Source organism: Struthio camelus, chromosome 3, assembly GCF_040807025.1.
Source record: "Struthio camelus isolate bStrCam1 chromosome 3, bStrCam1.hap1, whole genome shotgun sequence".
NCBI classification, from domain to species: domain Eukaryota; kingdom Metazoa; phylum Chordata; class Aves; order Struthioniformes; family Struthionidae; genus Struthio; species Struthio camelus.
In genome coordinates this window covers 9264307-9280015 of record NC_090944.1, presented here as the reverse complement: position 1 = coordinate 9280015, position 15709 = coordinate 9264307, and the positions used below count along the sequence as shown (strand labels likewise).

The following is a 15709-nucleotide window of genomic DNA, read 5'->3' as shown; positions in this document are numbered from 1 at the left end:
TTTTAAGCTATAGCCGTCATTTCCTAAAACTATTGAACATCTTGAGAGGAGGAAGGTTAAAGACCACAACAGATTCTCTCTTCTGTTAGAAAAAAACACAGGTGGAATCCCCAGAAGTATATTTCTCTGTTTTCGGAGTGAGGGGCAGAAATGCAGCCTTTGGGACACTTTAAAACAGGTTTCTATTCCACTGCCCTGGTACTGGAAGTGACCAACGAAGCTGAATTAGAACTGAAATGGGGAATCTTTTTAATACTGACTGGTTTGTTCTGTAGCAGAACTAAAAAGTGGGACCCGACCACTGCGTAGTCTCATTATGATCCAAAAGCATTTGACCTTTCTGTTGTGCAGGTGAACAGATAAGTGGATGACTTACAGATTTTCCTATCTGTTTGCAACAATCTTTTTCAATAGAAACTATTTTTACCTGACCATGAGAGTTCAGGACTTGCATCTCCTCTTACTTTCTAGTATTTCTCTCTTCTTTTTGCTTCATGTTACTGTTATGTCGACTGTTGTTTATTAACTGTCGTCCCCTTTGTTGGGCAGTAATAATAATGTCATGCAGTTTTTAAGACTCAAAGCAATTATGGGACTTGGACAAAAGGATTCCATCATCCACTTTGATGCATCTGCATTGATGGAAAAATCAGTGGCTTTTGGCATCTAAATGACTAATTTTACACCCACTGGACCCTGATTATTCATAGTGGCAGTGAGTTTATGAGGTGGTGGATGAATGGATCCTATAGATGCCATTAGCTTTAATAACAGGGAACTTCTACAACAAAGGCATATGCTAGTAAAATCAATTACTGTTCTCGTAAAACATGTTAGTGGCTAACTCGTATAACCTTGTAGACTGAATATGTACTGATGGGATCTTATTAGGATTCATTGTTTGTAATTCATAGAGCAGCTGTTCCTACAAGTGAAATATGTTTATTGGAACTCGGATGAAGCAAAAAGATTTTAAATTCCAGGACTTTCTGGTTACTCATTGTATTATTTGCAGTGAAAGAATGTTCAGCTACACTCTAATGTTGCACAAATTGGGCAAGGATGGGAGAAACATTATTTTGGGGCATAAAAAGGATCGTGTTTATGAACCTCCAGATCACTTAAAAGTTTCAACTGAGTTGACCACTTCCATTTTTGTTAAACTGCTGTGAAAATCTTGCAGACCTTACCTATTCTCTACATGCATAAATTAAAAATTTTACTCTAGCATCCGTTTTTATTGCACAAGAAATGTTAAACTGTTCTTGGCTTACAGTCTTTAGCTAGAGGGGAGAAAACTTCAAGTTCAAAGAAAATTGGTTTAGTAGCTTTGAAGTTGTATGTGTTTCCATTTCGAATATTCATGCGTGCGAGAGCACTTTGCTGCATCCTCCGGTGATTTGAAAAAACTGTAAATACGCAGGGATCCTTTTTCTCTAGGTCTTCTTTAACCTCTTACTTTGAAGTGCATTAGATGTTGACTTAAGTCCTGATCGAGTGCTCATTAGAATCAATGGAAAGGCTCCTGTTGATTCTAGAGATGCTTTCAATGGTGGTATCTGGAACAGAAGTTGTTTTAAGGATGGAAATTTTTGCTGGCAGTGAGCTATTCTGAACGTTTTTATCATTTGAAGACACCTTTGAAGGTGTCTAATAATAATAAAAAAAAAAATTAGCATTCCTACTAAAGCTTTGAATGTGTTTGCATTTTGTAGCTCCTTTATTTCGCGAGGTTCTGAACCATTTTTCATTTGTAAACAGGTTTGATTTAGCTTTTAAACATGGGAATTTAAAGAAAAGCTTTAAAGTTTATGTCACAGACCTGCCTTGGCATAATGCCATGCTTTTCCACTGGAAAAAGGAGTTCAGGAAAAAAAGAAGGTACTATCTTGTTGTATTTGTGAAGTTATTTATTTTTGAAATAATTAAACTTGAGGAATGTTCTGAGAAATAGGTTTAGACATAAACATGAAACGCTGTTACATTCTTAATACCCGCGTAACTGAAATACAAAGTAGCATTATCAGCTAGCTTAATATATGACGTAAAATATGCAGCATGTATGAAGCAGCAAATCTCATGGTGTGATTAGAAACCTTAACTTTTAACCTTGCCATTGCCTGCTGGATGTTTTTAACCTTAGTGCTGTGTTGATGCATTTGCCTTTAATCTGCAATGTAAATGAGTGAATGTTTAAATATTCTGACTGGTGAATCACCCATGCTTTTGCATTCACTTTGGTATTGTTGTGAATATTAATACGTGGCTTACTGGAGATGGTCTTTTTTCCTTGCTGGATTGGTTTATTTACCTTCCTGTATCTCACCGCAGAAGTGTCATTGCGTTCTTACCTTCAGGTCTTTCCTGTTTTCAGTGCTGCTGGGTTGCAGAGCTCCTCTCTTTAGAGGTTTCCTTACTCCTTCTTTCATATTTGCTTTCTTTTACATTAGAGCATGTCTAACCACCTACAAAGGATGGAAGTCTGCCTGGTTGTTCCAGGACATCACTATTCTGAATTATTTGCTGCGCCTGTTCTACCTAATGTGCTGTGTGGCTTAGGACAACACATCTGCTTCAGTTGGCTGGCTTGAAAATGAGTCCAGTAATTTATTTTTTCCTTTTTTTTTAATTTTTTTATTTTTTTTCCTTCCTCTTTGCATCTTGAGGGCCAGAAGCATGCTAGAGCCAGCACAGAGGAAGTGGTAAGGGTGGTCAGCCAAGGGCAGAGCATGTCTGCCTTGGCTGCCAGCCAGGGCATTGCTTTACCTGTAATGTCAAACAACCCTTGGGGCAGTGGGGAGGACGCACGCTTCCAAGAGATGCGTTGAGCGGACGTAATAGCCCACTGATCTCCAATGAGAGCAGATCCTCTTTCTGACTTTGCTCCACCTCTGATACTCGATAGATTCCTCCACAACCCGATCCAATACTAAAAGGAAAGAGAACTGCTCTCCCCAAAACGCGTGTTGGGTTCTCCCACGTTAGCAAGGTGAGTCCTCTTGGTCAAGGGTCCATCGGGAATCAGAGCTGGCACGAAGGGGAGCACAGAGCCCACGTGGCAGGAGGCACGAGCTGGGGAGGGAGCTGTGTCACCTCTCAGGCTGCCTGTGGCGTGGCAGCGTGAGCCAGCCTGGAGGGTCTCCAAAAAAGGTGCTTATGCTCTATTGTCAGTTCACAGAGCTGGCAAGATATGCACGTTTTCTCACCTCGTGGTAGTGAGCTTGGTGATGAACAGTATTTGTAGAGTGCATACAGTCCTGAGAAAACGAGGAGACCAATCTTCTCTTTTATATCTGCACGCCCTCCAGAATGAGTGCCTTGACGCTGGGGTCTAGAGTCATCTGTTTCTGGCCCACTTTTTAAACCATTTACTTCACGAATAGCACAGCCTAATGGGACGTATATGGTGTCTCGCCTGTCTGGAACAGTTTTTGATCTTGCATCTTGGAGGCTGTGTGAGGAGAAACAAGTTGGATAAGGCTCCCGGAGGCTCAGGGTGGAGATCATGGGTCTTAACATTTCCTACATGGACGTTCAGTTTGTCTAGCTAGTCTGTAATGGGATGAGCACAGCTGAACTGTGGATGGGGTTCTTGTGCCTTTCTCTTAGCAGCCAGAGCTTTTGGCAAAGTTATTTGCAAATCTGTAGGTAACCCGAGTTAAAAAAAATTGTGCAGAATTTAAAAATAGTACATCTCGAACTGCTGGCAGACACGGTCCTGCCACTTTTCTCACCTTACTTGCCTTCTTCCTTCCTTGTATGCTAGATCCAGCACATTTGAGTGTGTGCAGATTCTTTTTGGTGTGCTAAGCTGGCAGAAAGCCATTTACTGTTTTTGTCTTGTTAAAGGTTGGTTTTGTGAGGCAGAGTGAGCCAGCAGAACAACTCAGTGCTGCCTGAGCAGGGAGGTCCTGTTCCCAGCAGCCTGCTCATGGCACTTCATGCTAGCCTTGGCGCCTGTTAAAGCACTCCATGGACTGGCTTAACATGCACTGACACCAGGAAACTGCAAAATACCTGAGTATGTTTTGTCCACGTGAATGTATTGAAACAGTTCAGTGAAGTTCATGAGGGGAACCTCGTGGAATTCAATAGCAAGTGCAGGGCCCTGCACCTAAGGAGGAATAACCCCAGGCACCAATACAGGCTGGGGGATGACCTGCTGGAAAGCAGCTCTGCGGAGAAGGACCTGGGAGTCCTGGTGGACACCAAGGTGACCAGGAACCAGCAATGTGTCCTTGTGGCCAAGAAAGCCAATGGGATCCTGGGGTGCACTAGGAAGAGCGTTGCCAGCAGGTGGAGGGAGGTGATCCTGCCCCTCCACTTAGCCCTAGTGAGGCCACACCCAGACTCGTGTGTCCAGTTCCAAGAGAGCTCCTGGTGCGAGTCCAGCAAAGGGCTACTAAGGAGCCCTAGAGGGCCTGGAGTGTCTCTCCTTGGAGGAAAGGCTGAGGGAGCTGGGCCCGTTCAGCCTGGAGCAGAGAAGACTGAGGGGGGTTGTCATCAGTGTGTACAAGTATCTGAAGGGAGGGTGTCAAGAGGATGGGGCCAGCCTCTTCTCCGTGGTGCCCAGCGACAGGACGAGAAGCAACGGGCAGAAACTGAACCACAGGCAGGTCTGCCTGAACATGAGGAAAAACTCCTTTGCTGTGCGGGTGACTGAGCACTGGAGCAGGTTGCCCAGGGAGGTAGTGGAGTCTCCTTCCCTGGAGACAGTCAAAACTCATCTGGATGCGATCCTGGGCAATATGCTCTAGAGGACCCAGGTTGAGCAGGGGGGTTGGACTAGATGATCTCTAGCGGTCCCTGCCAACCTCAACCATGCTGTGATTTTTGTGAAGCGCTGGTAAGCACCGAAGGTAGCACAGCACCTGGGGAGACCCGATAACCAACCATTAACTTGGCATAGCGACTTTGCATTTCTTTACTGCTCTGAGCATGCCACACTGGAGACGGGTCAAGCTGTGGATTTCAAGTGCACATTAGTGTAATCCAGTATTAGATCTGCACCTAGACACTGTTAAAATGATGGCAGGGTCATCACTTAAGTGGATTTAATGGTTATTTGGTGCAGGGTGCTGCTGGGTTTTTTTTCATTTTTATAAGTGATTTTAATCATTGCTGCTGAAATTTAATCTGCAAAAAACAGTGCAATTGTTGTCATGTGTGCTAGTGGTGTTTAATTTGCAGTTCTGCGCTGGTATTTAGTCATAGGAGAGTAAGTAGGAGATACAGTTTGTCCTTCTGTTCTCCAGGATTGTTCAGAACATCATTGTAGAATAAATCTGTTTTTCTCCATTGCTATTCAAATGATGTGTCCCAGACACATTGATTAATCTCTAAATGTGGCCTATTGAGATGGAAGATAAGTACACTCATTCCTATTGTTCTAATTCTGAGCAAAGTCTGTTACAATAAATGGTGCAATATCTGTTGAATCTATTGAAATCATGCTGAAAGGTAGCAGTAATGCACAAATCTGCCTTATTGCAGTCACGTTTATTTTTTTTTCAGTGGCTTTCTCCCTAAGTCTAGAATATACTCTTTTATTTCTAAAAGTGTTGTAACCTGATAAATGTTGGAAACTCACTGTAAGCCAGTAATTCTTAAATTGGACTTCCAATTGTGTTTTACAAAATCTGTCTTGCAGTCTGTTTTATTGGGGTTTTTTGCTTAGCCTGGGGACACTAAAGCCCCAGGAAATCTAGCTTGTTGCTCTGACTTAAATTTTTGTTCTGTTTTCCAGGAGTTTTTTGAGAATCCTGCCTTTCGCCCGGATGGGATGAAACTCTATCCAACACTGGTGATCCGTGGCACTGGTCTGTATGAGCTCTGGAAGACTGGAAGATACAAGAGCTACCCTCCCAGCACTCTTGTGGATCTGGTGGCGAGGATCCTGGCTCTTGTCCCACCGTGGACACGTGTGTACCGCGTTCAGAGGTAATGTTCTTTGGGCCTTGTATATTGATTTATTGCACTGGGAGGGGCCATTACTTTAATTACAGCAAGATGTGACTCACTCTTTTATTATTTTCTAGTCCTAATCGTTAACGCACTAAAGATTTTTAAAACTGCTTCTGTCTGTCTATGGGGAAGGCCAAGTAAAACGAGAAGCTATATAAACTGAACTGCCTCTCTAATGCGCCCATATATACTTCAGAATTTCTGGAGGCCCCGCTTTGTGCTGCTGATCAGACTAAAACATAGGATGTAGAACAGGTAGTATGATGTTGATGGATAATCGCCGCTAGGCTGTAGATTGTTTCTAGTGTTTATTGGAGGAATTGTGAGGTATTTGATTTCCCCTCCCCACCCCCCCAGCTATAGAGTCGTCTTGTCCTTCCCTGTGGATATTGCAGGGTTTTTATAAATGCACTATAGTGATGCCATTAATCTCATCTAGAACCTCACCTTCCAGAGGGCTAGGTAATACTTGCGTTTGAGCTCTTGTTTTCAAAGTGCAGCTTTTCTTGGATCCTTTTTCTTTTGTTTTGTCCTACATCTGTCGGATATTAGGAAGGGAGGCTATGCCATGGTTACCCATTTTTCTACGTGCAGACAATAGTCAGTTGTTTTCCAGCTACATGAGCTGGAAACAGTGCCAGTGCATAGCTCTCCAAGAGGAGGCAGAATGAGAAAGCGTTATGCATTAAATCTCACCTCTCTGGACTTCTGTAAAGCATTTGATTTTGTGCCATGTCAGAACTATACAGGAACAAGCAGAGAAAGCTGGTACAGAAGGAAGTGGCTCAAGACAAGAAACACTGGAGTATCTTTGAAAATATTATTAATGGAATTTCTCAAACAGCCATTTAAAAACTAACCTTAGTCAGAGTTTTGTTTATTTACAATGACACAAAAAGTAGCAGGGCAGTGAGGAAGCCTTGCTGATGATGCAAAGCTGGGAAGCATCATTGAAAGAGGGAGGGTTTACAAGAGGATCTGGTGGTGATAGAGATGGGATGAGATTTAGTTGTTGAAGTTTGAGGTTAAATGCTAGCAGGGTTCTGTTGCAATTGGAAGATCATCGTGTGAAAATAGCAAAAGAGGAAAAATTTCTGGGGTCTTAGTCTCTCATGTGGTAAGTGAGCCACTGGTGAATGCAACTGTGAAAAGCATTTCATTCAAGATAACTTTTTATTTAGAGAGGGAAGAATTAATGCAGCCATCCAAAGGCTTTGGTAAGACCTTATTTGGAATACTCCCTATCTTCAAGAAAACGAACTTCCATGGGAATCTGTGTGGAGGAGCATCTGTCTTTTGTCTGAAGGCCAGATGTGACCATAGATGGTCTCTGCAAATATATCAGAGAGGGAAAATAACCTTTTAAGAAATTAGTTTGGGCACAGAACAAGAAAACACGAAGTAACCTTGCATAAAACGAGGCAGGAAGCTAGGAATTTTCTGTCTGTTGTAAGAATTAGATCCTGGAGCACCTTTACAAATTTGCCAAAGAGGAGGAGAACTAAAGTATTGCTATGGTGAAGCTTGATTAGGTTTACGAACGCGATTGTGATCCAACAGTCTGTAGTAACTGAGATGCAGTTTCAGAGGCCAGGAGTTCTCCTCTTCAGCTCTTTGGTCCTATGAGAAACTGGTGGCTGTGGCTGAGTTCTGAAAAGAGGAAATATGATACTGATAAAGAAGGTAAAAGATGTCTTACAGGAGATACCTGCTTGATATTCCTACAGGCATCTCATTTGTAGAAGCATTTTCAAAGCTAAAACTCTTGTCTTTTCTCCCTGTGTGCCTCCCTCTTCCTGATGGATTCCAGTATAGACACAGTGGTCCGCTCAGCATTGTATCCAAGAGTAAACCTGTTCATTGTATAGGACTGTGAGTTTCCAGCCTAGCAGGTCTTCTCCTAAGGAACACAGACCTGGAAAACTCTCACTCGCAATGCTTTGCCTCGTGCGCTGTTTTTTTTTTTTTTTGGACTGAGATTTCTTCTGTCAGCAGCAGAGGCCTCCATCCAGCTGTCTTCCAGTTGTCAGTTATTATGTTCCAGTGGAATAATTGTTTTCTTACTGACTGGCTCACGTTATCTGAAATTTGTTCCTGGTGATTACAGATTTTGACACCTCCAGTGCAGAGTGCGAAAGCTATTACTTTGATCTAAATTGCCTTCAGGATAATTGTGTTATTCTGTAGCAGAATAATGAACAAAGCCTGATTTCTAAAATGTTTATCCTATGTTCCCAGCACTGCTTCGCTGAGGACAGCAACTTTTTTCCCTGTCCTCCATTGCTCTCCACTGCAGCCTCCAGGCCCTTTCCATCTCCCTCTGCCTGCTTCCACAGTTCCTCCCTCCTTCATACCTTGCCTTTCAGACTCTTTTCAGGTTCAACTTGAGCCCCAAAAGGAGGCATATCCTGAGCTCTCTGCGTACGGACTAGCCATTTGATACACGCATGCAGGTTTTCTAGCAGACAAAACACTGGCAAAAGGCCAACCCAGCTATGCTCTTTCTAGTTAGGATTGCTGTTTGGGATCTCTGTTCTCTATTGCCAGGTTTTCAGGAAGCATAAGAAGTCAACGTTTTTGTAATCTGTCACATATATTCAAAATTATCAGTTTAAGGAGTCAGTTGAGGGTGGAAGAGATATCACCAACAGCAATGCAGAAGCCTTTCTGCTTCAGGAAACCACATTAAATATGTACAAAATGATTGTGATACTGTTGCTTAAAAGCTGTTTGAAAGAAAATATCTTCGTGGGTACTTCATGGTTGTCTGAGATGCTTAATACTGTGTTCAACCTGAATGTCTGTGAAGCTGATGTGCACCTAAGTGCTTTGGTGTGTGAGAAGGTGTGAAATGACAGCAGTAGTGCTGGAGAGTGTGACACCTTTCCTCTTATGGATCTAAGTGTTTTATGTGAATGATATTTTCACTTTACTGATGGGGACATGTAGGTATGGAGAAATAAAGCACCTTAGTCAACTGAGATCATCTAACAAGTCAAAGTTAAGGGTAGAATCAAGGTCTTTTAATTTCCACCATGTGTGTGAATCAGCTGCTTCACAAGTGCTAACGCAAAATGTTTGAAAAATTGAACATGAAATATGTCCTGTGGAAGGTCCTGACAAATAGCACGTTAACTTTAATAAGGTCAAGATTTAATCCCAAATCCCTGATTTAGCCTGAATTTATTTAGCCTTTTAACAAGTCCTGAAATCACTAGTGCAGTGTTGCCTTTCGGCTGTTCAAGAAATACATTTATCCTCTATACCCATGATGCACATAGGGTATTTGTTTACATATTCTGTCCTACTCTGAAGTGGGGATAGAAAAACTCTTCCTTGCTTTCTTTTTCTTAAAAAGCTTATTTTGCACATACGCGTTTTGTCTTAGATTGTTCCCTAGTCGGCAGATGAGAGGGGCTCAAGTTACTGTATCTCGTAATCTTTCATTTATTTGCAGTAGTTTATTTACTGTTTCTTAGATGACTCTGGATTTTGCTAAAGACCTAATACTGGAAGATGTCAATGTGTTTCATCTGTGCCCCTTTAGGGGAAATACGTGCAGCCTGACTTTTTGGAGTTGTTCCATAATTAGAAGAAAGGCGTTTAGTTAGATTATCACTGTGGATCTAACATGCCCTGATGAAAACGCTGTTCTCCTCTAGTGTGTCCTTTAGTCACAATGTGAAGTGCTCATTTCCTCTAATTGAAGCTCTTTGAAGTATGTTGTGTTGGCTCTGCCGTGTCTTATTTACTCCAAGAAATCCACTGAATAAATGAACTGGTTAGCTAATTGTATTTTGCCTCAACTTTTTGTCATGCAAGTTTAAGAGGTGGGGAATTTTTCAAAGACTCTAGACATAGGCTTTCTCTAAAGAAGGTCGAGGAAAGCAGGAGGAAAGTAAGTAGACTACGAGGTCCCCAGGACCCAGCCTTATGTTGGCAAAAGTTGTACTTTTGGGCCGTATTTGAGGCTGAAATAGGAGGAGAATCCTGCAGTCTGAAGTACTTGTTTTCATTCTTAACAGTAAAGGAAAACTCCTCTTCTTGCTCCCTGCCAGTGTCTCAGGCCTCCACAAGGGTGAAACAGCACAAGGATCAGGTCTGCAGGACCCTTTCAGACCATTACCTTTTATACAGCTTTTGCCCAGAATAGTAGCTGTTAATGGTGGCCATGATGTGAACACAAGTCCTCAAGGAACTGAATAGATCTCAATTAAAACATTTTATAGAGGTCATCAGACAGCTGCTCAGTGATGATGACTTTCAATCACTACTGAACCAAGATGGATTAAGCTAATTACATTACCAATTCCCTGAGCCATCGAGGTCTCTGTATGTTTTTTGGTGATATTCTGCTCTTTACTCTGCTGGAGTACATTGCTTGCACAGATGAAGAAAAAGGAGAAATACTCATGAAAGGATGTAAATGAACCGTATTTTGAGACCAAATTGTTCCACATTGTACTAAATATTGTTCACACTTATATAGTCCTTATTTTCCTGTAGAAAATCTGAGGGGTTTTGGATCATATTGTACTTAAGTAGGTTTGTTTTGTGTCTTTTTAGAGTGTTTTTCATTTTAAAATACTCTGGTGATTTCTTGCTTTTGAGGATTACCTGTGTCTAGTGATAGGTAACTGCTCCAGCACTAGTTATAATTCCTGCTTTATTCTCACGGCCAACTTGTGGTTACCACCATACAGCTTGCGTTCCTTCTCACCTTCTTCTTTGCCACCTCTTATGTGCAGGGGTCTAGTGCGTTATCAGAGGGACCAGGGTAGAGTCTGAGTCAGAAGAGGGGGAATCATTGGAATCACTGTATATAATATAGCGTTAGATAGAAGGTGACTGTGGATTGAGATGTTGCAATAATCCTCTTGCTGCTTTTTCCGTTTGATTGGGATGGATAATTCCTCCTTTCCTGGAGATGGTGATGGGCTTACGTTATGTCTAGTGAGACAAACTGGCTGCTGTGGAAGGCATTGGAGAGGCCAAATCCTGTTTTGCTTTCAAATTTCTTTTTAGTACCTCCCTTGGAGAAATGCAGGAAGGCATCTTGCCATTCACTGATTCACATTCCCACAGGAGGGCCCTAGATTTTGTGTGTGGGCTTGGCTGCAAATCATTTCTTAAACAGGACCTCTTAACTTTTAAGCAGTTAGCTTCCCAGTTTAAAAATGTTGTAATTCTGATGAATTTTCCCTGATGAGCATTCAGCTTGGACACAGCAGAAAGATGCGGAATGGTTCCCAACTGCTCGTCTCCCGCAACAAATACTGTGACCTGGTGTCCTAGGCTAGGCGCAGGCTGGACTGGATGATCCTTTTTTCAGTTTTCCAAGTGAAGAATTGAGAGCAAAATTATAACCTACCTCTCAGGATTGTAAGAGCCTAGTTTTGTCTTCAGCCTTTTACTAAAATGAACTCTGTAGCTCTTTTTCCTCTCCGTTTTCCTCCTGCCTTTAGTTGATATTGCCTGTGTTATTTCTTGTTCAACCAAAAACTTGAAACAAAGGTAATTCAGATAAGTTTTATGATCCGCTGTATGAGATCTTGGCCTCAGTGACCATAATAGCACTTTATGGTTTAATGTCTTCTAATGCAGTTTTTTTGAGGTTTTTGTTTTTCCTTTTACATGCAGAGATATCCCAATGCCACTAGTCAGCTCTGGAGTGGAGCATGGGAACCTGAGAGAGCTTGCCTTGGCCAGAATGAAGGATCTTGGGACACAGGTAAAATATTTGTCAATAGATATGGAGGGAGAGCTGTTTGATGACTTTATGCAAAGTAGCTGATCATTTTTGAGAGGAAAGTGATGACAAGAAGACAGTATAGGGGGTAAGTTTACCACTGGAAAACAAAATTATCTGCAAAGGTGTTTTGGTTTTTTTAATGCGTGTGTATGTGGGGTTTTTTTTGTTTTTTTTTTAAGTTTATTGGCTAAAAAGCACCTTGAGGAACCAGAAAGCTGGTTTTGAGCTTTTTGATTAACTTTTAGTTTAGAACTCTTACCCCCACCCCTGGTACTAGGTACCTGGTAACTAGTTTGTGACATTTCCATTTACAACAGTGAAACCTTTTAAACCAGACAGAAAGCAGGAAGGTTTATTTTTAATTTACGCTATTAGAAATTCTCCTTGCTTTCTCTTTCCCACGCATGCACTTATTTGACTGAACAATTGGAAGAAAGCTCTTAGTGTAAGGCCAGAGAAAAATTCCAAGAAAGATTTCAGCACAAACAAATGAGACTTGATATTCTTGATATTTCTAAGGTTAAATAAATATATGCGCGGGGGTGGAGAGAAGGGAGGGAGGGAGAAACTGCATTTATATTTGAAGTCAAAAGCAGGCGCACATACCTAATCTTAATTTTATGGGAAGGTCACTGTAACAGTCAGCAGCTACAGTGCCCCGCATAGTCTGCCCTGATGCTGCTCCCTGTTTGCACAGAATCGCAGAATGGTTGAGGTTGGGTAGGGACCTCTGGAGATCATCTAGTCCAACCCCCCTGCTCAGGCAGGGTCACCTACAACACATTGCCCAGGACCATGTCCAGATGGCTTTGGAATATCTCCAAGAATGGAGATTCCACAACCTCCCTGGGCAACCTGCTCCAGTGCTCAGCCCTTTGCTAGACTCACTCCAAGACCTCCATGTCTCTCTTGGATTGAGGAGCCCAGAATTGGACACGGTACTCCAGAGGTGGCCTCCCCAGGGCTGAGGAGAGGAGGAGGATCACCTCCCTCCACCTGCTGGCAACACTCTGCCTAAGGCACCCCAGGATCCCATCGGCCTTCTTGGCCACAAGGGCACATTGCTGGCTCATGTTTAACTTGTCCACCAGGACGCCACAGAGCTGCTTTCCAGCAGGTCAACCCCCAACCTGGACTGGTGCCTGGGGTTATTCCTCCCTAGGTGCAGGACCATGCACTTGCCTACGTTAAACTTCAGGAGTTTTCTCTCCGCCCAACTCTCCAGCCTGTTGAGGTCCCTCTGAATGGCAGCACAGCCTTCTGGTGTGTCAGCCCCTCCTCCGAGTTTAGTATCATCAGCAAACTTGCTGAGGGTGCACTCTGTGCCTTCCTCCGGGTCACTGATGTATGCCTTGAACAAGACTGGACCCAGCAGGACTGACCCCTGGGGGACACCGCTAGCTGCAGGCCTCCAAGTAGACTTTATGCCACTGATCACGAATCGTTCAGCTCTACCATTCAATCAGTTCTCAGTCCACCTCACTGTCCACTCATCTAGCCTGCACTTTCTGAGCTTGCACTTGCTTCCTGAAATCCGGTTGTCAATTGGTTTGATTCTGCACTGTCTTAAGCCTCCAGCAAAGTCATGTCCAATTTCTGCCTTTCGTGGGGCGTCCAAGTTCCTACACAAAACATGACACAAACAGCATGCTTTTGAGCTTATTCCAGAAACCTTTAATTGTGCCTTGGTATCCTGGTGCTCAGGCAGGCCAGATCCTCACCACAGCCACTTCATGTGTCTGTATCATGATTTAGGGCACCCTATTTCTAACTCACCTTTCTTTAAATTAGAGTTTTTAGGGCATTGCTGCATCCAGCAGGATGGGACAGAGGCCGGAATGGCACAATCTAGACTATAATGAGCCCCGTGGTTTACAAGGAGGGAAATGCAAGCCCAAACCCAGTTGTGTGGCCGCGTGTGCTTTTGGGGATTGTACTAAACATTGCACAGTTAGTCAGTGTTGGATGAGTGAGTTAGATTTTGTTTTATCCTAATCAGGGGAAGGGTAAAAGAAATGACTACAAGGAAAGGTTTGGACCAATACACTAACTGCATCTCTGGTAGATGTACGCAAGCCAGCTTTTAATCTAGTTGATTGGGTACCAAGGACAATGAAGAAGCAACAGGAAAGGCTTCAGTTATGATGTGTGAACCAATAGCCCCACACAGATTTGTACTGCTGCAGCTCTATTGTCAGTATTTAACACAGATAGCTCTCTGGGCTGTATCTAATGCCTTGCTGCTTTTGCCACCTCAGGTGCATCTTGCAGTTGTAGAGTAAAAGATCAGAAAATAAACTCCAGACTTCTGGAGTTGACTCTTCCTTCCAGCTGGGCTTGCCATACCAACTTACTCTCTCCTAAGCTGATGCCCCAGACTTTTCCTTAAATCATTCCTCCTGATCTCTCTCCAGCAGCAAGCCAGGATTTGGCCGACAGCTTTGCCAGCCACTGAAGCTTCCATCTCTCCTGCTAACTTTTTACTTCAAGACCAGACAGGGGAGACGAGCTCTTTGCTGCAGTTCAGCCTTTTCAGTTGAGCTCTTCAGGGCTACTAGTGAATTCTTCCCTGTGTCTGATACTGAAACCACATCAATTGATCTGAACCTGATCAAGATCAGCTGGAGAAGCAGGGGTATCTGATCCATGGCAGTCAGGGATGAGCCTGGTGCCTGAGCTGAGCTGAGGCTTAAAGGGCTCGTCAGGCTAGCAGTTATTGCTTTCGGAAGAATCAAATCTGCTTAAAAAAAATCTCTACTGTGCAGATAATTACAGATTTCAATTTAGCGAGGCAGAAACACTGCAGCTGGTGGAACGAGGAACCAGACAGTCTGCTGCAGTATTGCTTGAAGTATAAGATACTGTTGCGTTTTCTTTGTGTTGTATGAGTAAACTATGAATGTGCTTTGCCCTCTTTTCTCTGAGTTTGGAAAAGGAGAGGAGAAGGCCAAGACCAGAAAGGGACTTGTAGGAATCTCATATTATGTATAGGCTCACTAGTAAAGATCAGCCAGCTCACTAGCTCTTGTAGCTCTGGCATCGTCTTTGTGGAATGGCTTGGTGAGGAGGACATTTAGGGGATGAGGCTCAGTCATGGCAACACTACAACTTGTGGCTGTGATTGCTTGAAAGAAATGATCCCCGAGCGGTTAGTTGGAGGCACAGGATGCTGCTTTTGTGATTGCCAGCTGCTGTCTGGAACTAGAGACGCGTGGACATTAGATGGGGATGCAGAGTTTTAAAGCGTCCTAGAATACGTTGTCCTTTCTTAGTTCTGGGATTCTTAATGAAGAGTGGATAGTTTTCTGTGGTGGTGTTTGCTGGTTAGGAAATTGTAAAGCAGAGAAGAGTTTGTCTACTCTAGAACCCTAGGATTTTTAGGGGGTACTACAGTGAATCCCACTATTTATTTTCTGCTTTTTGGGAGATTTTTGTTTTACATTGAAAATGCAATTTTAAAAACGTTGAGAGGAGTACAGGGCGTGGGACAGAGCTGTGCTTATTCTGGGTACTCTGGGTTTCTGTGCTTCGTGTATTTCGTGTGAATTGGATTTTCCTTGGCGAAAAGTCTTTGGAAGTTCATGCACAGATAAGTGTTGTTAGAGCAGTTATAACCCACTGCTGAAGGTTATCCTCCTTCCTTCCAGATACAGCAAAGAGAGGGGAATAAAACATGCATTTGCACCTCAACTGCTTTGGATAAAGTATTGTGGCTAGGCACTTAATTGCCGACAAGAGTTGGGTTAAGGTTAGCATTGATCTTTACAACGAACCCACTAGGATGCAAATGCGCGTAGTCTCCTGCAGTAGGAGGGCTTATACGACCACAACTGTTCACTTATCTGAATGGGTGCCAAATTGCTTAATTTCATTGGTACTGCTGAGAAGTGCAAAAGCTTATGCAGGCTGTAACCCAGCTCTCAAGTACTGAACTTGGAGCTCTGTCTTCTCCTCAGATTTCTGCTGGAGGGAAGATTTCTTTTGGCTATTTTT

General features: G+C 43.0%; 1 protein-coding gene across 1 annotated transcript in view; it reads left to right on the top strand.

Moving 5' to 3' along the window:
* ELP3 (elongator acetyltransferase complex subunit 3) overlaps positions 1-15709 on the top strand; it is a 96630-nt gene that overhangs the window by 48773 nt on the left and 32148 nt on the right. Inside the window, exons 10-11 of the mRNA XM_068936768.1 lie at positions 5747-5940; positions 11605-11695. Of these exons, the coding sequence (XP_068792869.1) occupies positions 5747-5940; positions 11605-11695 (285 nt within the window). The remainder of the gene's footprint in view (positions 1-5746; positions 5941-11604; positions 11696-15709) is intronic.